This window comes from Amyelois transitella, chromosome 31, assembly GCF_032362555.1.
Source record: "Amyelois transitella isolate CPQ chromosome 31, ilAmyTran1.1, whole genome shotgun sequence".
Taxonomy (NCBI): Eukaryota; Metazoa; Arthropoda; class Insecta; order Lepidoptera; family Pyralidae; genus Amyelois; species Amyelois transitella.
Window position 1 is genome coordinate 3,820,973 of NC_083534.1, and position 25,674 is coordinate 3,846,646.

The 25,674-nt window shown below is 33.7% G+C and overlaps 2 protein-coding genes across 3 annotated transcripts in view; one reads left to right on the plus strand and one right to left on the minus strand.

The window, feature by feature from the left end:
* Positions 1 to 1,185: 1,185 nt before the first annotated feature.
* LOC106138601 (uncharacterized) lies at positions 1,186 to 8,831 on the plus strand. 2 transcript variants are annotated; one of them, XM_060953136.1, is made up of 5 exons: positions 1,186 to 1,608; positions 5,720 to 5,824; positions 6,471 to 6,562; positions 7,556 to 7,683; positions 8,008 to 8,831. In XM_060953136.1, the coding sequence occupies exons 1-5, from the start codon at positions 1,480 to 1,482 to the stop codon at positions 8,145 to 8,147; spliced, it is 594 nt and encodes a 197-aa protein (XP_060809119.1). In that variant the 5' UTR covers positions 1,186 to 1,479; the 3' UTR covers positions 8,148 to 8,831. The 2 variants fall into 2 exon arrangements, with proteins under 2 accessions (XP_060809119.1, XP_013195244.2); XM_013339790.2 differs by having other exon boundaries at positions 1,191 to 1,608; positions 6,486 to 6,562; positions 8,008 to 8,828.
* Positions 8,832 to 19,624: 10,793 nt separating this feature from the next.
* Positions 19,625 to 25,674, minus strand: part of LOC106138603 (uncharacterized) — a 61,295-nt gene continuing 55,245 nt past the window's right edge. Inside the window, exon 19 of the mRNA XM_060953163.1 lies at positions 19,625 to 24,319. Within this exon, the coding sequence (XP_060809146.1) occupies positions 21,195 to 24,319 (3,125 nt within the window). The 3' untranslated portion in view covers positions 19,625 to 21,194. The remainder of the gene's footprint in view (positions 24,320 to 25,674) is intronic.

The window sequence follows — 25,674 nt, forward strand, 5'->3', positions numbered from 1 at the left end:
TAAGAACATTTATCATTTATGAATATGCATGCGGTAACGTCGTCTGACCGTGGTATCCTCAGACTAAGTACTTTAATGGTAGTATTAAATCATTTTTTTAAATAACAGAATAGAATAGATTTATTATACAAGGTATTACTTATTAACGTCACATAACTTAAATCTAATTATAACTACTGCCGCTTCCAAAGCGCAGGTGTAGAAGAAGCGGCGGACAAACTACACTGCAGCATTTTCATCGGACGTCAATTTAAAAAAATAGATCTCTTAAATCTAAATCATGGACGAATGCACATTGTCAACATTAAAAAACATGAATGAATTCTGAAAACATAGGTACATACATACCTACATACTTATAATCACGTCTATATCTCTTTAGGGGTAGACAAAGCTAACAATCTTGAAAAGTCTGATAGGCCACGTTCGGCTTAATGATAGAATTGAGATTAAAATAGTGTTTGAATCTCAATTCTATCTATTCTATATATTCTGTTGAGATTCAAATGACAGGTTGATAGCCCATCGCCTAAAAGAAAAATCTCAAGTTTATAAGCCTATCCCTTAGTCTCATTTTACGACATCCATGCGAAATAAAAAAAAATAATAAAACATAGGTCCTAAAATATAATATACCTAATGGATATAGATTTCAATAATCGAACATTGAACCGTTTCGATTTCGTTTTTAAGCCACTTGAGAACTGATTTAGACCATCCATTTACATCATTTACTAGCTACGCCCGCGACTTCGTTCGCGTGGAATAGTTATTTTAGGCACATTGAAGCCCTCAAGGATGAATAATTTTCCCCGTTTTTCTTTCACATACTCCTTTATGTCTTTGCTCCCTATAGTTGCAGCGTGATGTTGTATAGCCTAAAGCCCTCCTCGATAAATGGCCTATTCAACGCAAATACAATGTTTCAATTCGAACTAGAAGTTCCTGAAATTAGCGCGTTCAAACAAACAAACTCTTCAGCTTTATAATAATAGTATAGATACTCGTATCGTCTTTACACTGCTATTGATTCTATCAGCTTATTTTCCCACAACTTCTCATAAATATAGTCGTCGCAGATAGGACATTATGTCTTAACACCTCTACGTAACACAATGCTAAGAGTTAACCCCAAAAATATCTGATACAAGTGCAAGACTGAAAATAAAGTAGATGTAATATTTTCGGCCGATAATATTGACGCATTTGCTGTTTAATACACGCCCCTTCAATTCTAAAAATACCATGCGTCTTGCTGTCTGCTTCTCCAGTTGCCTGGAGTCACTCATCCTGACAACAAAGGACAAGGATTTCCCGCGTTTTTTTACGTCAATTCGCAAAACTTTTTTTTAATGAAAAAATAATAAAGATTTTTAAATTGAGAAGTGCGCGGCATCTGAATTTTATTATTTAGAAAAGGAGTTTTTTTTTAATTTTTAATGCGGAAAATTTAATTGTGATTTTAAAAAAAACGGTAAAATGTGTTCGTTAAAACTTTTTGTGTTTCTTATGTTTGTGTTTATGTATTTGGAAGTGAACGCAAAATTGTCGGACGGGGATTCGAGTGAAACCGTGCAGGAACCACCACAGCATCAGAAACAACCAAAGGTAATCATTATGACCTCTACAGGCCTACATACATATGGTCACGTCTATATCCCTTGCGGGGTAGACAGAGCCAACAGTCTTGTAAAGACTGAATGGCCAGCCACGTTTAGCTATTTAGCTCAATTCTATCATTAAGCGGCTTAATGATAGAATTGAGATTAAATTGTGACAGGTTGCTAGCCCATCACCTAAAAAAGAATCCCAAGTTTGTAAGCCTATCCCTTAGTCGCCTTTTACGACATCCATGGGAAAGAGATGGAGTGGTCCTATTCTTTTTGTATTGGGGCCGTGTGGTTCCCGGGCCTATATATATTGGAAAGAAGTTGTATATTTAAGCACATAGCGTAGAAATTAGCGTAGTGACGTAGAAAAACAAATACATAGTGCCGAGGTGGAAATAAAAAAAAATTACATAATAAAAAATTGCATAACATTTACATTGTAGATGGGTAGGTACAAATACAAATTATCTTTATTGCCCATAAAAAATACATATGTGGTAGAAACATATATTATGAATATGTTGAGCAAAGGTGGGCTTATCGCTAAGCAACCAACTTTACCTACACATCACCCCAATAATCTAGTGATTATTAAGTAAGTAAGTAAGTTAGTAAGTAATTGCTTTATTGTTCACTAAAGGAGTACATTACAAATAAAAACGGTACAGTACAAAGGCGGGCTTATCCCTAAGTGGAATCTCTTCCAGCCAACCTGAGATAGATCCTAAGATGATCCATAACGATGTGACCATGGTTCAAATCTTTCCTATGCTCTTAAAGCGAGAGAAAAACACCCATGAAACCTGCACATTCAGCCAACTGAATGTGAACATTGTCAAAATTGCATGGGATACCGGCAAGATTGCAGATATATGTAACAGGCACAGGAGTCACATCGTAAAACCTCATCAAATCCAGGGTCGTGGTCAGAGGTTGACCTCGGGCTCCTCCAGACAGGTGTGGACGTAATAGGGATTAACGGTAGATACGTAGGTAAGCCAATAAAAATCTAAATGATCATGATCGGTTCAATATTTCCGCAGATTAACCATGGATGTCGTAAAATGTGCGCCGTGTGGTTCCCGGCACCAATACAAAAAAGAATAGGACCATTCCCTCTCTATTTTTCATGGATGTCGTAAAAGGCAAATAAGGGATAGGCTTACAAACTTGGGATTCTTTTGGGCGATGGGCTGGCAACCTGTCACTATTTGAATCTCAATTCTATTATCAAGCCAAAAAGCTGAACGCGGCCTATCAGTCTTCAACTGAATTTTGAATGCTGAATATGTGTATTATAATCACGTCCCTATCTCTTACTGGATAGACAGAGCCAACAGTCTCGACATTAAAATACTACGTTCAGCTGTATGGCACAATGATGCCATTGAGATACAAAAATTTAATTCGCAATGCAAATAAAAAAAATATACACGAGGCGTTCAGAAAAACACTTCGACCGACCGCCGCCGTCATTGTGGCTATTCTAAAATTTTATAACACATTATAAAATTCGATAATAACTCGTCTAAAATAATATTCGCTCGTAAAATATGTCACGAGTGGCAGGGTTGGCAAGGCGGATTGACGCGGTAGTTTTTTTTTTTTATTTGTAGAAAAAAAAGTCCGTTTGGATACCACGAATGTTTTTTTTTAATTTGGTCCACTGACTGGCTGCACAAGAAACAAGGTGAGCGATATTATTAAAAGACGCTTATTAATTTTAGACCTTGTCGTACCTACTCATGTTATGCGAATAAAAAATGTAATTTGAATTAGAACATGAAGTTGAAGAACTTCTCGGAGCGAACACAGCGTACACATGTCATGTAGCTATCAGGTTAATCATAGATATTGATATCCCATAAACAATAAAAAAAAAAAAAAATACATAACAGTTCTTAAATTAAAATAGGTACTGATACAATACTATAATTCCAACACATGCTGGTCTCGTTACGAAGTAAAACCATAGACTGAGCCGCTCTTTCACCTCTTTGTTTAAAAATTACTGAAAGAGTTCAATCAAGTAACAAACTTGCGATTCTTCTTTTAGGCGATGTTCTAGCAACCTGTCGCGTTTGAATCTCAATTCTATCATTAAGTTATACAGCTGAACGTGGCGTTTAAGATACAAACATACATACATGTATGTTTGTATATTCCTACTTAAAATCAAGTATTAAAAAAACTAAAACAGAAAACAAAAGACGTCACTATAATAATTGTACCAGTGAACTGTGATAAAATGAAGGACATTCAGAAATAATCGTTATTTTTCGGGGTGCGCCTACGCATCTACGCTGTTTATGTCACATAAACATTGCTTATTGTCGACATATTTGTTATTTATTACGTCACTAGCTCTCACCCGCATCTTCCCTCGCAGTCATTGTTTTGGACTTTTCCCTGGATTTACAATAAGAAGGTGGTGGAATAGGTAAGGTGCCCGGTTAAATTCGTAATGCGCAGAAAGGCTCAGGTTCAAATACCACCTCGGCTATGTTATTTTCCAATTTACCAATGACTATTTTCAGACTTATGTACATTAGTTTAAATACTAACCGATGCTCTCACGGTGAGGTAAAACATCGTGAGGAAACCTGCACATTTTTTTATTTTAGGGGTTGATTTAAACAAAAGAAAAGTACTTATACTATATGTATTAGAGCGCGAGTTTTAACTATATGCATATCAAATTTCATTCGATTTGCTCCAGCGGTTTAGCTTTTTTACAATATTTACATACATAGGTACATATGGTCACGTCTTTATCCCTTGCGAAGTAGACAGAGCCAATAGTCTTAAAAAGACTGAATGGCCACGTTCAGCTATTTGGCTTAATGATAGAATTGAGATTCAAATAGTGACAGGTTGCTAGCCCATCGCCTAAAAAAGAATTCCAAGTTTGTAAGCCTAGTCGCGTTTTACGACATCCATGGGAAAGAGATGGAGTGGTCCCATTCTTTTTTGTATTGGTGCCGGGAACCACACAGCACTTGGGCTAATTTGCGGAAATATTGAACCGATCATTTAGGTTTTTATTGGCTTACCTACGTATCTACCGTTAATCCCTATTACGTCCACACCTGTCTGGAGGAGCCCGGGGTCAGCCTCTGACCACGACCCTGGATTTGATGAGGTTTTACGATGCGACTCCTGTGCCTGTTACATATATCTGCGATCTTGCCGGTATTCCATACAATATTGACAATGTTCACATTCAGTTGGCTGAATGTGCAGGTTTCGTGTATGTTTTGTCTCTCGCTATAAGATTGAGCATAGGATAGATTTGAATTTATTTAGTTACAGAATCAGCATTGCCATTCAAATTGGCAATGCTGCCAGCCTTCTAGGCACACTCCCGCATGTTGATGCTATGCAGGGACTGTACAATTTAGAAATTAAAGTTTAGTTTGTTAGTCATCTTTTTTCTTTATTTTTAGTTACAATATTTATGTGGTTATTTTATGTATGTATGTATGTTTATGAAGGTAAAGCGTGACGATGATCCGGAACTATTCGTGCGCGAGTCCTAATCGCACATGGCCGATTTTTTTTTGTAATATCTTAAAAATCAGCCGTGCAGTACGTTACATTCCTTCTTTGATATTTTACGTCCACGCCTGTCCATTTCAAAACTAAATAAAATTATCGTCGAGCGATTCTTAGAAACGGTGCCAAGAAAACGTAGGTACCTAGATCAATTTCACATTTGGGTGAATTAAAATATTTTGTCGCTAATCGTTTTTATTTATTCTTTATTTAAACAGCTGAACGTGGCCTATCATTCTTTTCAAGACTGTTGGCTCTGTCTACCCCGCAAGGGATATAGACGTGATTATATGTATGTATGTTATTCTTAATTGTAACAATTACTTAAGAATAGGAGCACTCCATCTCTTTCCCATGGATGTCGTAAAGGCGACTAAGGGATAGGCTTACAAACTTGGGATTATTTTTTTAGGCGATGGGCTAGCAACCTGTCACTATTTGTCACTGTTATCATTAAGCCAAGCAGCTGAACGTGGCCTATCTGTCTTTTGAAGACTGTTTCACTCTGTTTACCCCGCAAGGGAAAATCTAAATATTGTTTTTAATGGCTTCAGATGGTAGAAACAAGTGGTGCTGGTGGTCCGGCGCTGATGTTTGCTGAGGAGTTGAAGATCACTCTAGAACGATACTTATTCGGGCTATGTCCTCAGACTTTCAAGGTACAATTAAATTGTAATCCGAATTTTGTTATAACTATTAAATTGAATGAAACTAATAGAAAGTACCTAAAACATACATAAAAAAAAATTAAATAAAATAAAAATCATTTATTTCAGGTTTAAAAACCGTTTGTCGTAAAAGGCGACTATGTCGGGATAGGCTTACAAACTTGGGATTCTTTTTAAGGCGATGGGCTAGCAACCTGTCACTATTTGAATCACAATTCTATCATTAAACCAAACAGCTGAACGTGGCCATTCAGTCTTTTCAAGGCTGTTGGCTCTGTCTAACCCGCGAGGGATATAGACGTGACCATATGTACCTATGTATGTATTTATAACCAATGATGTTTAACCATACGTTTTGACAATTATTAAGCGATATGAAGTATCCTATAATAATGAATAAAAATGTGGAATTTGAATATGTATGTATGTATGTATAACCAAATGAATAAAAATGTTGAATTTGAATATGTATGTATGTATGTATAACCAATGTTGTTAAACCATACGTTTTGACAATAATTAATCGATATGAAGTATCCTATAATAATGAATGAAAATGTGGAATTTGAATTTGAATATGTATGTATGTATGTAATAATTGCCAGCAATAAAAAACTACAAACATTTCCAAGCGCAGTCTCGTTGGTTTCAGATGCCGCTGGGGAAGAACAAGAACGCCACAGTCTTCACCTGCGACCTGGACACTGAACAGCAGGACTTGGCGGGAAGGTAAATACATATACACAACCAATCTCCCAGCGGTGATTCCCATACGTAGACATAAGTACTTAGTATAACTTACCTACCTGTATATTTACCTAGAGGCCGCCCGCGACTTCGTCCGCATGGAAACCCTATCAATCCCGCGGGAACTCTGGGATAAAAAGTAGCCTATGTGTTATTCTGGGTCTTCAGCTACCTACATACCAAATTTCATGGTAATCGGTTCAGTAGTTTTTGCGTGAAAGAGTAACAAACATCCATACATCCATACAAACTTTCGCCTTTATAATAGTAGAAGGATAGTAGAAGGATTCCACTTCATTCAACACATAGACAGCCCAACATAAATGCTATGTAATTCCAAGGGTGGGGCCTAGCTACCTATAGCACAGGTTCCTTCAGGAACCTATAACAGGAACTAGCCTCCAGCCAGAGGTGAACTCTGTTGATACCAAGCAATTAAATAAAATGTATAAAACCTAGTTATAAAATGATCTTAAGGCTCACCTTTTTAAAGAGGAAAATAAACGTATTTTTAATTATTATTATTATATATTACGAGACAAAATGAGTTAGCCGTGCGGTTCCCGGCATCCACAGATAAATAATAGGACTACTCCATCTCTTGCCCATGGATTTCGTTAAAAGCGACTAAGGGATAGGCTTATATACTTGGGATTCCTCTTTTAGGCGATGGGCTAGGGACCTGTCATTATTTAAATCTTCATTCTATCATTAAGCCAAACAGCTGTATGTACGTGGCCTTTCAGTCTTTTGATGACTGTTGGCTCTGTCTACCCCGCAAGGGATATAGACGTGATTTTATGTTATTTAATGTTTTGAGTTAGCCTCGAAGTAAGTTCGAGACTGATGCTAACTCAACTACATTATTGAACGTGGACTAATAGCCCGCCCGTAGCGCGACGCCATCTTTATTTTTACATTTTACATGCATTAAGTTTTAATTAGTACCTACCAAAATATAAGTATATTTTCCAGACTGGCAACACTTGCTCTGCGAGCGCACTCCGCGTCGCGCACAGACTGCCTGCGGTTCGGCTCCGCGCTCGCCAACACGCTCGGCGAACTTGCTCGGACCGCCGCCAACAGGGCCGCTATGAATGCTTGTAAGATCTTGACATTTAAAGTAAAAAAATATATTTATTTCTTCACAAAAAACACATATAAGTAACATTAGTACATAGCATCAATCTTAAGCTAGATATTTTCTCACTAATAAAATTCTTATAATCTTTAGTGTCCTATAATAATGAATTTGACAATTATTAAGCGATATGAAGTATCCTATAATGATGAATAAAAATTTTGAATTTTAATTTGAATCTAATAATAAAGGCATGACCACGCTTAAAGCAGGTTATAAGGAGCAAAAGATGAGAATATAAACGTATTCGAACGATTATATATGTATGTTTGTATGTATTTTACAGCATCAAGCGAAGCGAACAAAAAGCGAAAATTATCCAAGAGTCAAAAAGCGAAAATCCAAGCGAAGCAGCGCACAGCGCTGGCTGTCAAGAAGAAGGCTGCCGCAGCCGCCGCCGCCGCTGCTGCTAAAATGGCGGCCTAGTGTAGAATAATAATAAATAAATAAATCGACACGAGTCTAGTTTATTGGTGTCCACCCAAAGGTTGACTGGAAGATAGCCATAAGGAACATAACCATATAAATAAATAAATAGTATATAAGTAGGTACGGGACAAATTACACAGATTGAGTTAGCCTCGAAGTGAGTTCCGAGACTTGTGTTACGAGATACTAACTCAACGATACTGTATTTTATAATAAATACTTGTATAGATAAACATCCAAGACCCGGGCCAATCAGAAAAAGTTATTTTCTCATCATGCCCTGGCCGGAATTCGAACCCGGGACCTGCGGTGTCGCAGACAAGCGTATTACCGCAGCGCCACAGAGGCCGATATAAAGATAAGTAGGACTTTGTATGATAGTGTGTTAGTTTGTCTAAGGAGTGAATTGGTTTCGAATGAAAGTTCTAAGTAAGCTATTTTCTGGGTAAAATCATTGGTGTCTACTGGGTTTAAGATACATTTTGGCTAATTATAATACATTTGCACGGATCTTATTAACTGTCATTTACCTAAGCCCAAAAATAATAAATAAGAGTTAAAGTAGTTACTACGTTTATAAAATAATGAAAAACCTTATGTAATTAGCTATATAAGTATGCTTAATGTATAATACATATATAAAATATAATGTAATTATAAATATCGTTATTTAAAATTCTTTGTTAAATGTATATTTTTTTGTAATAAAACATTTTTTACATATTTTTGTTATTTTACAATTGTATATCCTACGATTTGGGTGAAATATACAAACATATTGTATGGTTTACAGCAAAACCTGATTCCATTTCTTCGGCAAAAAGGCTAAAGCACTAACAACTATCTGCCGTCCATAAGTTTCTTAGTTAATATCTTGCCGTGTGGTTCCCGGTACCAATGGAAAAATAATAGTACCACTTTATCTTTCCCATGGGTGTCATAAAAGGCGACTAAAGGAAAGACTTACAAACTTAGGATTCTTCTTTTAGGCGATAAGCTAGCAAGCTGTCACTAATTAGACCTCAATTAACGTCAAACAGCTTAACGTTAAATTAATCTTTTCGAGACTGTTGGCTGTCTATCCCGCAAGGGATATAGACATGATTACATGTATGTTTGTATGTATCTTACATTTAAGTTTCTACAAATTAATGTACCACACATTTTTTTTTATTACAAACTAGCGACCCGCCCCGGCTTCGCACGGGTGCACAATTATAAATGTTATTATACATAAAAACCTTCCTCTTGAATCACTCAACCTGTTACAAAAAACCGCATCAAAATCCATTTCGTAATTTTAAAGATTTAAGCATACAGACAAACAGACTAAAATAGCGACTTTGTTTTATAGGTACTACTTATGTAGTGAAGAACAAAACTTAGTAAAAAATTTGGAGTAGTTACGTACCTATCACCTTTCTTTATCAATAAATTAATGTACCTACCACACATTTTTTCATTTCAAAAGAATAAATCTTAGTAAAAAATTTGGAGTAGTAACGTAGGTACCTATCACCTTTCTTTATCAGACACAGTTTCTTGAATTATTAATGTAAGTACTCAATATTAAAAAAAACAAAGTTACACCACAAAAAATTTATTCCGAAGCACAAAAATATTTGACCAACCTTCGCAACGTGCAATGAACATACTTCACCAACTCGAAGCTGGCCGATGCAAGATCACAAAATGCTTCATACACATACGTTCTCTTTGAATTATACTCACAGTTTAATAAACAGCCGATTATACAACAGAAGAAACTGATTACTTCGGCAGTATACTGACATAAGGAGGTACAACAATAGCAACATTTTAAATAAGTGTACGCGAATACGCTGGCGTCGCTGGAGGGAATGTAATTCACTTCGCAAACTTGGCAGGCCGAGCAGAGAGTGCTTATTGAGCAGCACGCGTCGCGTTGCTGTAACAATAATTATTTTATTTTATATAATTGGATGACCAACAGCAAACTTTACAATCGTTAGCTTATTTTGAATCTCAGTTCTATCATTAAGCCAAACAGCTGAACGTGGCCATTCAGTCTTTTCAAGACTGTTGGCTCTGTCTACCCCGCAAGGGATATGGACGTGACCATATGTACGTATGTATGTTAGCTTATATATTTAAGAGCCAATTACAGGTTTATTGCTAATAACTGTGCCCGCGAATTCGTCCGCGTGGAATAGTTATTCGGGCATCATTGAAGCCCTCAAGGATGAATAATTACACCGTTTTTTTTTCGCATTTTCCATTATTTTTTCGCTCCTTATAGTTGCAGCGTGATGGTATATAGCCTAAAGCCTTCCTCGATAAATGGTCTATTCAACACAAAAAGAATTTTTCAATTCGAACCAGTAGTTTCTGAGATTAGCGCGTTCAAACAAACAAACTCTTCACCTTTATAATATTAGTATAGATAATTTGATGACCAACGTATGTTACCAAAATATTAGCTGGAGAGCTAGTGAACCCTCCGAGTAACGGTGTTCCTGTAAGGCTAGAAATTTGTAGAGTGATGATTCATAGCATACCAAGGCCAAAAATCATGATCTGGCAGGCATCTGCCCTGCACGTCATCATCACTTTTATTTCTTAAAATGTAAAAAACATAGGATAAAATAACTTCCTGCTGTAAGCTTCAAAACTTAATATCATCTATTTTATTTATTGATAATTATAAAAAAAAATTGCCAGGCGATTAGACTTCCTGCTGTAGGAAGTTTTTTATCCTAAGTTTTTTGCATTTTAAGAAATAAAAGTGATGATGACGTGCAGGGCAGATTCCTGCCAGATCATGATTTTTGGCCTTGGTATGCTATAAATCATCACTACAAATTTCTAGCCTTACAGGAAGACCGTTACTCGGAGGGTTCAGTAGCTCTTAGACTATATGTTATTCCGTGTGCTACTTTCTTATTGGAGTACCTACCTAATGCACATGATTTTAAATATGTGTATGTATGTGTACTCACATTTCGACATTCTCGGTAACAGCATCGTTCTCTCATATTTGCAAATCTACCTATAATTTATTTTGAAAGGAAATTAGTTTCAAATATTTTGTATTCACTTGACAGGCATTTTACTCAAATGTACTTCTCACTTTCAAAGATCATGCATTTTATCGGCATTTCTAAATGAAATTGACGGATAGTTGACGTATTTCAGAAGTCTCGAGACAAAATTTTTTCACACAGGTTGCTAGCCCATCGCCTAAAGAATCTCAGTTTATAAGCGTATCCCTTAGTTGCCTTTTATGACATCCATGGAAGCGAGATGGAGGAAATTAAACAGCTTTTTTATTCCAAATCTTTAATGTAACCACTCAAAGCCTTTGTCACATTACGTGAACTAATAAAAAAAATCACATCGCTAAAATAACGCGTGAAATATATTATTAATTAACAAATTTTATAATAGATACCAAAAAAAATCATGGACAATTCATAAATAATTTAATTTATTAATGAATAATTTATTTTATTCATGAATCGTTCATGTACAACTTGTTCAAAATAATGTTCAAACCTGCATGTTATTAATAGTTTATTTTAACAGTGTCGTGATATCATGAACAAAAGGTGGATTTTTATACACCAGACTTAGTTTGAATGCATGTTTAGTTCATGAATTTTGTCAAAATTCACGATGATTAGCTGAAGTCACATAATATGGAAAGTAGAACTATTAAGTTCTTACGCAAGTATAATTTTTTTTTAATTTATCTTTATTGTCTAATGATCAACACATGCTCAAAATAATTCATTTCACTCCTTCCTTTTTATATCCCACTAAATAACTAAAACTCTTAACTCGTTTTCCTCGTGAACCAACTGATATCCACAACTAACGTACAAGGTTACATGTATAACAAGTCATTTTTATATGTTTATTTTTTCCCAAATCATTGACAATGTTCGTAAGTTGTTCACAATTTTCATTTTGACACCGCATTTAGTTAGTTATGGATGAAAATTTTGCTTTACTGTTTTTATAGGACTAAAGCTATTCCGAAACATTGGCTGGTGTTTAAAATTCCACTGTGCGTCGATAAAAAAATAAAACAACCATATTTATTATAATCTTCCAAATAGCATATATTTTTAGAAATAAAAAAATACAATGATACATAACATAAACTCTGATACAAAGCTAACTTACAGCTAAAGTTGCCAGTGTCAAAAATAAATTGACATTTGTGACTGAAACTAAAAAAAAAAGGAAAAAAATATATATACTTTTTTAAACTAATTTATTTCGTAAAAATTACACAATAAATCGGTGTTCATAATTTAATTTAAAAATGAATAAAAAATATAAATGGATTTACATGGTTACAATTTTTCAACTTGTCATTTTATGAACTCTAGACTTATATATTCTAGGTAATGTCAAATTGATAGGATCCTTAAAAAAAAACAAGTAAAATAAAAATAAAAACGGACCCCTTTATTTTAACAATATTTTTATTGATATTGGTCGACCATTAAAAAGAAATGTATATTCATAAGCAAACTCATTTATAATAATAATAATTAAAAACTGCTTTTAAATTAACAACAAAGTACTTTATTACTAAAATGAGTCATAATTTCACAATTATTTTTTTTCTTATAATTTTTTACCACAAACTTCAAAAAGGAAATAAGTTAAATCTCTACATAGGTAGGCTAGCCGAATATTACCTTATACATAGTTAAATTGATAGTGCTAACATATAATATATTTGTTTATATTAAAAAAGAACCAGCCACACAGAGCAATTGCAAAAAAAGAAAAAAAATGGCAGTAATTTTGCATTTTTAAAAGTAAAACCAATTTTTTTTTGTAGTTTTTTTTATATATTTTTTGCAAAGCTTGTGTGACAGGCTCGTCATATTTAAAAGCACAAATGGCGTAAGGCCCGCTGAAAAAACTGTTGAGGGCCCCAAAATACGTAAGCATCACATGCCCGACATAAACGTCTATAGAATGCACCAAACTGCATCGTGTACGGTTCAGTCGAGAAAATGTATTGTACTTACATAAATCACAGGTTTCCGTGTATTTTTTCCGTTGCAATTATATGACAATTAATGATCGTTGTTCGATCCTTAGTAGTTACAAAATGGCAACAAGGCGTCACGTGCCTATCGACCCGCTCACAAACAAATTAGTTTTTGCAAAAAGTTGTACTTAAACATCAATGAACATTTGCGAATAATGATAATTTATGTTAAAAAAAACAAAATATTAAAAAAATATGTTTTTTTTTTTTAATTAAGTAGTTATAAAACATTGCGACGTCCGAACCGTACACGGCAGATAACTAAAAATAGCTTAACTTAGCTTCGTTTCGCGCCGCGCAAATTTGAGACTGACAAAGTTGAAACATTTTTGCATTTACGTTAAAATTGGAAGTAAAATATTAAAAAAAAAAACTTCCCTCAATTTTTTTTCACCAGCTGTTCTGTGATATTATTTTTTATTGAATAGTAAAAAAATCACGCATATCCCCTTATCGCCATAAATTTGATAGGCTAACGTTAGATCGGTATCGGAAAAGAGAAAGAAAATAGAGTACTTGTTTATCAGAAAGAGATAGGCAGAGGAGACATTTAAAAGGGAATAATGTGTTTAAAAAAAATTTTAAAAAGATATAATTTACAGATAAAAAATTCTAGTTTCAGAAGTAGTAAAATAATTAATAGAAAAAAAACATACAAATCTTGTAGATAAATGTGATATTCTGGTTTAATGACAAATTGCTCTGTCTATACCGTAAGTTTATTAGTTAGACAGAGCACGTAAAATATTTGTGTGTAAAATTCAAATCTAACGCTAGTACCAAATATATGTATTTAATATTTTTTCATATGCAGCTAGTTTAAAAAAAATCATAATTCCCGACATAAGATTGGTTGGCAAGTCATTATAGTACCACGATTGTCAAAATAAATTAAACATGCTTCGTAACTTATCTCCTCTTACGCTACACAACAGCTGTGTTTAAATTTGAACGAATTTAACGCTCAGCATATAGATTTAATCACAAATCATTGCCCCCTGATAAATATTGTTTATTTCTTTTTCATATAGAAATTGAATTGTTGAATTCTACTTGGAAACTATAGGAATGAATGTTAAATCAACATCTCAGAATTTAAATGTGCTATGATGATGGTTACGACTTCTGCAGTCTTATTTCGAATTGTAAATACATAAACTTTGCACTTAATCAGGAATTATCCATACCGAAGCTTTGAGAGTCCAACTTAATGAAGTAATCTTTCGAGAAAAAATGCGCACTTCGCTTAGCGCGTCTTGACGGGGGCACTCCCAGATAAGATAGAAGGAGAAAGAAAATGCGGTTTACTCTTACAATGCTCAGCATTAGATCGTCCAATTTCAAATATTAAAACAGCAACCCGACGTGCAAACAGGTGGGTTCTCAATTCATGATTGACATGATGCGCGTGTCAAAACTGTCGTCATTTTGCACTTATAAATAATTGGATTTACTTGTCATTTCAGTTGTCAAATCAGGTTTTGTAAATATAAAATTTAGAAAGTTATTTTAAATTTAATTGAAAATTAAAATTCTTCTCTATGACTAAGCCATTAAAGTCAGAAAATTAATACAAGAAATTAGTTAACAACCATTGTTATTCCAATGCAAAATGACATCAATATTTTTTAACACGCACACTTTTATACAATTTATTTTTCTATGTGTATGTATGTATGTTTATGCGGTTAAAGAGAGCTACTCGTTATATTTTTAATTCTATGTACGATTTATTTCTTAAAATTTTATCATAGTTACATTTATTTTTTAACTTAAATTGCACAATTTGAAAATTATTGCAGTCCAAAAAATCTTTTCAAACAAAAAGTAGTACATTAATTTAATATATTCATCCGATTAGGTCAAATTGAGTATTTTATTTGTATCCGATATTTTATTAAAATTAAAAATAAATGATTGCTTTAAAATAAAATTAAAACCCACATAGAATTGAAAATAATAATCACTGTTTTTCAATACCCGGGGCAGATGTAAGATTATCCTTAACTTTTTTTAAGCGCGTATAATTTTTAATTTATAAGAATAAAGGCCTGTTCCTACTCGTTCTACTTAACGTAATACTGTTTAGTAGAAGTAGTGAAATATTATTTTGTACTATTAAAATATGCATTTCAAACCAAATCGTGACATAAAACAAATTTACAATACGCCATTAAATTTTTCATAATTTAATTATTTATAATAAATTAAAATAGGAACAAGTATTTGTTTCATTGCAATATTAATTTATTTAAATTTGTATTTTTTTTAAATTTAAATGTTAAGTTACATTTAATTTAAAAAAAAAACTAACATACAAAAAATCATAAAAAAAACATTAAAATTGTTTTTTTTTCTGGACCTCAAATACAATCTGCCCCAAAGTTTACGCGTTATTTATTTACATCCCACCAAACAAACAACAAGCTGTGTACTGCAGAATTACAAGAGAACCTTAATTTTAAATTACATGTAATTTTTGAAGCGCGATGGCAGTGTTGAATTTGTGGGATTATCTGAAAAAATAGTGAAATAATTATAGTTAACACTATTACACAAAAAAAAAAAAACAACACATGTTAAGTCAGGCGTTACGCACATTATTATATATTTTTTTATAAAAAGAAAATGCGGTGTGGTTCTCGGCACCAATACAAAAAAGAATAGGACCACTCCAACTCTTTCCCATGGATGTCGTAAAAGGCGACTAAGGGATAGGCTTACAAACTTGGGATCCTTTTTTAGGCGATGCGCTAGCAACCAATCACTATTTGAATCTCAATTCTATCATTAAGCCAAATAGCTGAACGTGGCCATTCAGTCTTTTCAAGACTATTGGTCGCAAGGGATATGGACGTGACCATATGTATGTATGTATGTAAAATAATTATTTGAAGTAACTATTTTCAAAACAAAAGGCAAAATTCTTCACTGATATACATAGATAGCGTATCGATAACACTAGTTTCGAATACAACAGACCTCTAGGCGGGTTGTGGCGTGCTGGACTTGTCCTTCTTCTTTTCTTTCTTCTTCTTCAGGAAGGAGGGCGTCCGGAGACCCTTCTTCTTCTTCTTGTCCTTCTTGGGAGAGTCCTCTGTTGACACCTCCTTCGATGGGGAACCCTGAGAATTATCACAAAATATTCATTTATTCATCTTCCTCCTGGCTTAAGTCCCGGTTGCATCCTTGGTTGCATCCGTTTGCAAGTCTTTGGAGAAGAGTCCAGGGTATGCCTTTGACCATGAGTCCTAGATTGGGTGAGTCAGCTTTTCAGTCCTTCCAAGACTGTAGGCTCTGTCTACCCCGCAAGGAATATAGACGCGATTATATGTATGTATTTAATTTTTAAACTACCCGTCAAATTATTTCGAACAAAAAAAATCATGTATTTAGTTCTACAATTCTACCAACAGATGGCGTCAAAAATAATTACCTCTTTGCTGCTATGTGAGAAGGTACTCTGATGCGCGTCAGAATGGTCGCCATTAACGGTGTGCTCACCTGAAATGTTTACACAGATTATTTAATAAAAATATAGTAAATAAAAAAATGCTTACTGTCTGACTGACAAATCAATGCGCTGTCCAAATCGTTAGATCTAGAGGTATGAAATTTGGAAATCAGTAATTTAAAAAAAAAAATAGTCCTTATGTGGGCAAAAGAGGATTTCCTGGAATTTTCGTGGGTATTTTTAAATTTACTGTAGCAATGTTATAAATGTAAAAGTGTAGCTTTAATGTTTAATCTACATACAGCTGGACTAATTTGATGATTTTTTTAGAATAAATTTAATTATATTAAATGAATCATTGCGTAGAGAGCTATCGCGTAACAAACATACATACAAAAAAATATAAAGTCATGCATAAATATTTGTTTCTTCATATATGTACAAAAACATACCATGCCCTATTTTCATAATGCCACAACCAAAAAATTTTCTTACATAAAACAAGTAAGCAACAAAAATCTTATTATTTTTAAATAAACATATCATTTAGAATGTTACAAATCAAAATTACAGTGTTTTTACTCGTGACGTCGACCAAATTTCGAGTGTCTTGAAAAAGGGTAATGTTAGGAGTGCCCGTAATCGTCGAATATGCATGAAAAGAGTAATGAGTGTGGAGGAAGCGGGAGAGGTCTGTATGCATCGTAGCAAGTGGAAATCCATAGCCTCTGTCTACCCCAATGGGAAACAGGCGTGATGGTACGTATGTGTATGTATGTAAGTACCTCTTCTATAGTATTTGTACCATTCCGATTTCTATGGTTGAAACAATTTAAATTAAGTTAGTTACCGCTTCTTCTGCACTGACGCCTTGGAAGCGGCAGTAAACTTAGTTTTTAAGTAATTTATTTGACGTCAACCAAGTTGTTAAACCATACGACAATTATTAAGCGATATAATAGTATCCTATAATAATGAATAAAAATTTTGAATTTTGAATTTTTTTAAGCGTGAACTCACCTTTAGTCGTTAGTAGAACGGTACCCCTCTCTCGGAACCAGCCGAAAGCTTAACATGCGAGTGCAAAGCAGAAACAAAACGAAAAAAAAAACTCAACTCAACTATAGAAAGAATAAAAAAAAACTTTTTTTAATGTGATTTTTTTTGTATATAATATTTTTAATTTTAAGATTTTACGTGTTTATGATTTTAAGTATTTTTAAGTACAGTCTTCAAATTAGTATAGTTAGAAATACGAAGAATGTAAAGTGAATATAAAAATTAAAAAATATTCAGAAATATCAAATTGACATTAAAAAATCTGTACCAATATAATCTTTTTACAGTTGAGTTTAATTTGTTAATAAAAAAACAAAAACATTTTTGAAATTAAAATTTATTAAATCTACATTCATTAATTATGTTAAAACGTAGGCGGCATTCTGGTATTCCTTTCGTTAAGAAGTGATATTTGAAAAGTTAATAAAATATGAATTTTTGAACAATGACGAATTGACTTTTTTCAAATTTGACGAATGGAATACTGGAAATAAGATTGGAAAAAAAACACAGTCATTTGCTCAAACAGTTTGCAGTTCACCACACGCAAAGCGCCTTCGGTTACTTCAAAGACTTGTAGAATAGACTGACAGGATATCAAATTATATAAATTTGCATTTATTAGTAAAAAAAAAAGAATTAAATAAGTTTATTGAATAAGTGCATGCAAATTAATAGTAGGGGATTTCAAAAAATAAATATTTTTTTTTCTATTTTTAAATATATATATTATAAAAAAAATAACTTTTCTTTTTATCTCTATTTTTAAGTAACAAAAATAGCGTGTTTACTGCAAACTATTTAAAAGGGCAAATGTACATAAACAAGAGATTACACAAAGAGATTATTTTACACAATTAAAATAAAACACAGACAGGATCACACCATTACCACAATTGTTTTAATTGCATGGAAAAATGGAAATATAACCAACTTGGAAAACGCTGCGGTGCAGTTTGTTACCGCATCTTCTGCACTGACGCTTTAGTTGTAATTTATTTGACGTCATCCAATGTTTGTGAAACCAAAACATATGACAATGATGTTCGACATGTTTCATAATAATTTATAAAAAAAAATAATTTTAATATTTTTTTTTTGTTTATGATAGATGTAATAGAAAAAAAAAATTAAAGAGAAAAAAGGTAATTCTAGGTAATATTTTCATGAACATACCTATTATTTGTTTTTAGTTGGCTTTTCTATTGATTATACTTCCATGATTAACTGCATTGTATAAAAATATTGGCTTACCCTGCAAACATGCTTATTTTTTTAACACAACTAACATAAAAAAAACACATGCAACATATAATTTAAACATATTTTATAACCGCGAAGCTATATCAATAAAAAGTACTGATAACAAATAGTCTGTTCAAATCGGAACAAGCATTTACAAATGGTATATTGCGACAATAAATAATTAACTTCTATGCTACCTAATTCCACTTTTATGAGTTACTAGAGACCGCCCGCGACTTCGTCCGCGTGGAAACCCAATCATAACGTAACAATCAATCCTGCAGGAACTCCGGGATAAAAAGTAGCCTATATGTAGTGTCCGACCGAAGCTTCGGCTTCGGCTTCGGCTTCGGCCACCTTCGGCCAAAAAATCCACCTTCGGCGAAACATTCGGCTTCGGCCCAAAATCCGGCCGAAGCCGAAGGTTTCGCCGAAGGTCCGAGCGACCGTCGAGATTGAACGAACTGTTACGAAAGTCATGAGGCGGCGGGGAGTCACTGTCAAAATATCACATTGCTGATTGCATGCATCAAAACAAGTCCGTACGTGTATTTAAACGAGTGTTTTTGTAAGAAATCAAATCATTATTTTTACCAGTAGGTAAATCACAAACTTTTATCTATACATATAATAAAACAGTAAAAATATTTTGTCTGTAGGTACATTTAGTATTTTCGACTGAAATGGATAGAGGGACACTTAGAATGAATAATAGAAAGCAAAAATATTTTTTTTTTAATTTCTTGTCTGTCTGTCTGTATGTATGATCACGATTATCTCCGAAAGTACTAAACCGATTTACTTCAAACTTTCACCAATTGCTTTGTTTTAACTCAGAATAACATTTAAAGTTTGTTTCATCAAAATCGGTTCACAAAAAAAAGTTATCGACATTTGAATGAACTCAAGGCATCAGTATGCCTGCAAATAAGTTGCGAAATTAAAAATTCAAAGTCATTTATCATTATACGACGGCATTATACCTATAACATATAAATATAAGTGAAAGGCGACTAAGGGATGGGCTTACAAACTTGGGATTCTTTTTTAGGCGATGGGCGAGCAACCTATCACTTTTTGAATCTCAATTCTATCATTAAGTCAAATAGCTGAACGTGGCTATTCAGACTTTTCAAGTCTGTTGGCTCTGTCTACCCCGCAAGGGATAAAGACGTGACCATATGTATGTAGTCTACTTTAATTTCGACACCAACGCAACGGCTTCGATGGTCCAGTGGTTAGCCCGTGAGACTGTGAAGTTGGCGGTCCAAGTTCGAATCCCAACAATTACAAGATTTTTTTTATTATTAAAAATATTTTTTTTTGTATTGTTTGAGTATTTTATGTAAAAAAACTGAAAATCAAAATACTACATACAATAAAACGGTAAAAATATTTTTTCTGTCCATTTAATATTTTGACTGAAACGGATAGAGAATTTTTTTTTACATTTTTTGTCTGTCTGTATCTGACTGTATGATTAAAATTCAACTCGACATTTACGCGGACGAAGTCGCGGGCAACAGCTAGTTTATCTCTAAACCAACCACCTCTATGATATATCATCAACTTCTATATGAGACAGTCAATATATAAACCTTCAATATTGAGGTTTTGAAATGATTTTAATATTAATTGTACCTTGTAGACAATATTGAACAAAATTAAGTACTGAGTGCTGAGAGAATATAAACCTTCGGCTTCGGCTTCGGCTTCGGCCGAAGGTTGTGGCGATAGCCGATTAATCGGCTTCGGCTTCGGCTTCGGCCAAAAATAGACCTTCGGTCGGACACTACCTATATGTTATTCTGGGTCTTCAGCTACTTGCACACCAAATTTCATCGTTATCGGTCAGTAGTTTTTTTGTGAAAGAGTAACAGACATCCATACTGACATACAAACTTTCGCATTTATAATATTAAAGTAGGATTGGTAGATGCAATATGTCAGTTAGATATCCACCTAACCTAACATGTGCCTTGCCTCACACATTACTTGCTGTCAACTTTAATGTTTTTAACCAAGTCCTTTTCCTTATATTATTACTAGCTGTCCCAACAAACGTTGTTTTGGATTTGTAGGTATGAAAAATAGATGTTGGCCGATTCTCATACCAACTCAATATACTCACAAAATTTAATGAAAATCTAAACTAATTCAATTTTGTTTTTACACTTAAAAGATCTTGTCTTGATCGTAAGCAATTTTTTTGCAACAATCAAATTTTTACCGCTTAAATATTTACTTCATCGCAATTGACTGACACGTTTAAATTCCCATCACTCGCCGTCAATTCATTAAATTCATTCGGATCAAAACTCTCGGACATCCTAAACTGGGAAATTATTTTGTAAAACAGAGTGTCTTCAAACGGTGGCCAACTGGAATATCTCCTTGTTTTAGATTTAACAATTCTATTGTCGTAAATCAACATCTTCTGAGGCTCGTCCGTATCATTCCTAGAATCCAAAATGTCCGAATTACATGTGTTGTACTCTAAAGACACACTTGAAGCATTAATTCCCAAACTGACGTTATCTAAAACGCTGGAACGTCGTCTATCATCAAAATATACATCAGCCGCTTCTACATCTGTTTCACTTTCATCTATATCTATGCAAACGAAACTAGGTAACGTGTCATCAATACTTTTAAGTCGAACACCGGTTGGTTTAATTTCATCTTTGAAATTCTCATCGAATGAAATCCAATATTTCAAACCGCCCGTTTTTTCGGTCTGCTCCATAGTTATGACCGAAGCTTTTTTCACGAACGGTGATCCCATTATTGTGTCATCTTTGTCATACAAAACACTCAAATCATCGCCGACGAAATTGCCTTTAGATTTCTTTATCGGCGATTCGTTGCAATCAAATACAATTCTAGAATTCTGATTACTGTCCACACTGTCAACAAATGCTGTATTCATATGCTCGTCTTTCTCATCTAGAGTGAACGTTTCATTCAATAATGTTTCGTCTTCAGTTTTATGTTCTATGTTTTCTTCTAAATTCTCAGCTATGTCAAAAGTCGTATTATCACTCAAATCGTAAATAGTTTTATTATGACACGAGTCACTGAGATTCATGTCAACATCGGTAATTTGAGGTTCATTGAACGAAAGTTCTTCACAAAGATTCACTATTTCCTTAATATCTTGCTCTTCATATACTATATTTGCCTCATAGCATATTTCGGTCGATTCGCAGAAAGTATTTTGAACGTTATGCCCTAAATCATTAGAATCAAAATTATCGGATACCGCACCATTCAAACAAGACTCAATGTTTTTCAAATCAGCGTTATCTTCTGTTTTGTTAAAATAATAATCTAATTCTTTATTAAAATATTCTTCAGTTTCATTTTCTAAACTTAACCAGAGACTTTTAGCAGTAGCTAAAATATCTTCGGTGTCTACAACTGTCACTACTGTTTTAAGTTTCTTTGTTTTCTTATTTTGTTTAAATTTATCTGAACACACGCCGTACGCTCTATCAAAAACATGGTACAAAATTGGTTGTATAATTTTAATAGTTTGATTTTCACTTTCGCTTACCTCAGTTAGAACAGTTTCGTTCAAATTCACGGGCGTTTCTAATTCTTCAATAATTTTCTTTATAGAAAACGTTTCTGAGTCGCTAGCACTGAACATGTCTGATGTATTTACATCTTTACTACTGTTTTCAGCGAGATTTTCTTCAAACGTTACGCTTACTTCGGTTTCTACGTAAATTTTAGACGTTAACACAATTGATTTTGATTCTGTGGCACCTTGTATTTCAACATGTCGATGTTCATCGTCCAACGATTTTTTAATACCTTCAGAGTCAGTTTCTCCCTCAGTCTCATTGCAATATTTTTTCATTAGATCATTATCTTTTTTACTATCCACCTCAAAGTTTGTTTCGAAATTTCTTTGAGCAATATTATCAAAAAAGGCGACAGGTTTATTTTCAAAATCAATTTTGTTTAATATAGAAGTGACAACATCTGAAATTATCTCAAAAATTTCAAATTCAACGGTGGAATTGAAACTGGTTGCATCTATAGCTGAACTTGTATTACTGAATACACTTAACCTTATAATATCATTATATTCATATTTTTTGGACTCAAGAATTTTAGTAAATTCTATTTGCTCATTCTCATTCATGGGACAACTTACATTATTATTTTCAATAGAAATCTTTTCTTTTGCATCAACTGAATCAACTTTATCACGTTCAGATGCCGTAACATCAGGTCCTGAATAACTTACCTTGCTTTTATTATCAGTATTTGAATCATCAGAAACTTTAGATTCCTCTAATATGGGTTCAAGAATTACAGTTTTAGTAGGAGTTTCATGTAACTTATGAGGTGATTTTTTCGGACTGCACGATTTCTTATAATCGTCACAATAAAATTTTATCGGTACCGAATAATCTCTTATGTCTTTTTCAACCAGATCTTTAACAGGACTAATATATGCGGCTTCATCAAAATCAATTTCATCTGTAAAGCTATGATATTCGCCTTCTATAGATTCTTCTGTATTATTGTTAACGTCTTCAGTCTCAACTATAGGAGATACAGCGTCCCTATAATTTTCACGCGTTTGTTCTTCTTGAACTTCGCTTTTTGGTAATGCACAATCTTTTTTAACATTCGCTTGTTCTATAACCGTTTGATTTTCTGAAGAGAAACTATTACCCAAATCGCCCAAGTAATTATCTTCATTGAATTCCTGACTATCAACAAATTCGGTCTCCTGTCTCGTGACTTTTGTAGATACAGGGAGTACTTTTTCTTTAATTTTAACCAAATCAGCTTCAAATGGAGCTTCTTCGATACACTTTTGTTGGATATCGTCTACAGAAAAGTACATGGACATAGGGACTTTCGTTTTAGCTAAATTTTCTTTGATGAGCTCCCACGCGTAAGAGTTGTTAATAGTTCCACAACTGCGGCATTTGGGCAAATGAAAATGATTAGGATCGGGATATTTGATATAACTATTGATAAAACCGCTGTGCGATCTTGTTCTATACAAATTTTGTGTATTACTTGTTCTTTGGCGTGGCAAAGAGCGAGTTCTGAAAACGTATTCAGATTTGCATCTACCGTCCCATTCTAAAGACGTTATAGAGCGAAGGCTGGAGCGACTGCTCGCATTACCTGTCTCATAAGGCTCAACATCTATTTGCTGAGCGGACAGTCTATTATGTAAACTAACTTTACATTTAGGATCTGAAACGTTATCATCATTATGTTTTTCATACATTTCAATAACTTTATTGAAATTAGCTACGCGGTTATATTTAGTTTTCTTCTTGACTGTTAATGCTTCTTTAGGGGGGGATCTAGCTTCGTTAGTACCTGTGAGGAAAGCGTGTTAATGAGTGCATCAAGCTGGGTTAACATTGAAAATAGTACAGGTAGCAGTTAAACCAGTTACAAATTCAGTTGTACCCGCGAAAGACCAGAGTAATGTTGTATGCTAAAACATTACGCTAAGCAATTTGAAGGGACAATGAGATCTGGGAGTCGATTCACTAACTTTTTAAAAGACACGTTTTATCTTTCATCTTTCTCTCACTCAGCGGTTAACCTCAAAGATAGACAGAGAGGTAGGTCAAAACATATGCTTTGTCAACGTTCTTGAATAAGAATGCTGGTACGTATGTACTTTTATTAATATAATTTTTAAACAAATAAAGGTAATTTCTATCTTTCAAGTCCTCATATTATACATGACCTGTATAAATTCTACTGTTTTACTGCTGCCAGTACATAGTTTTAGTCCAAGCAAGACATCAAAATGCGAAGCTACATCGTGTGGTAATAAATAAGACTAATCATAGATGATAAATAAATAATATCAAAATATATATTATTATTATCAACTTCAAGACTTTTATCGAGACTAAATCTTCCTTGGGAAGATCATGGGTTTCTCTCGAAACAAAGAACCGGGAGAGGGAATGTCAGGTAATTATATGTCTTGTCTATCGAGCGACGATATGATGACGATAAAATATTTCATATACATATAGTATATAAATAATAATGACAAATAGACAATAAGAGTATTGAATCAGCACCCAAATTATGTCTTAATCTCGTGAAAACCTATTGCCGTTTCGGTTTCTATTGTGACATAAAATGAGACGGAGATAAAAACGAAATAATACAACACAATCTGATTTAATAACGAGTGGAACATGAATGAAAAATTTTCAGAGACATTAAAAAAAAACTCACAAGATGGCGTTGGTAAACAGGCAAGTGTCAATGTCAAGAATGTCAAGTGTCAAGTTCATGATTATGTACATATTTTTCGTGCACATGTTCGTGTAATTTTTATTGTTTGCACAAATAATCTAACAAAACACAACACTATAACTATTTTTTTTTTAATAAAAAAATATCTTCATTTGCCAACATTAATTTATTTGAACATTATTGGTGTTTATTGAGGTCTGGGAGCTTAAGCGATCCACGCCTACGTGACAGGACTAGACCTATAAGCCTTTACTCAGTTTTTATCATGGATAGCCATTTATTGTAAAAAAAAACTACAAAAATATAGGCGCATCATCGTAACATTAATTTAGTAAACTGACATGGAATTTAAATCAGAGCTGACACCTAATTTGCCTCAACGCCATCTATTGAGAAAATTGGTTACTACTTAATTTTAAATGTCACCTTGAAAACTCCTCATTAAAAGG

Coding starts and splice junctions, on each gene's coding strand:
- LOC106138601 (XM_060953136.1), top strand. CDS start 1,480: ATGTGTTCGTTAAAACTTTTTGTGTTTCTTATGTTTGTGTTTATGTAT. Junction 1,609..5,719: donor AGCATCAGAAACAACCAAAG/GTAATCATTATG, acceptor TAATGGCTTCAG/ATGGTAGAAACAAGTGGTGC. Junction 7,684..8,007: donor CAGGGCCGCTATGAATGCTT/GTAAGATCTTGA, acceptor TGTATTTTACAG/CATCAAGCGAAGCGAACAAA.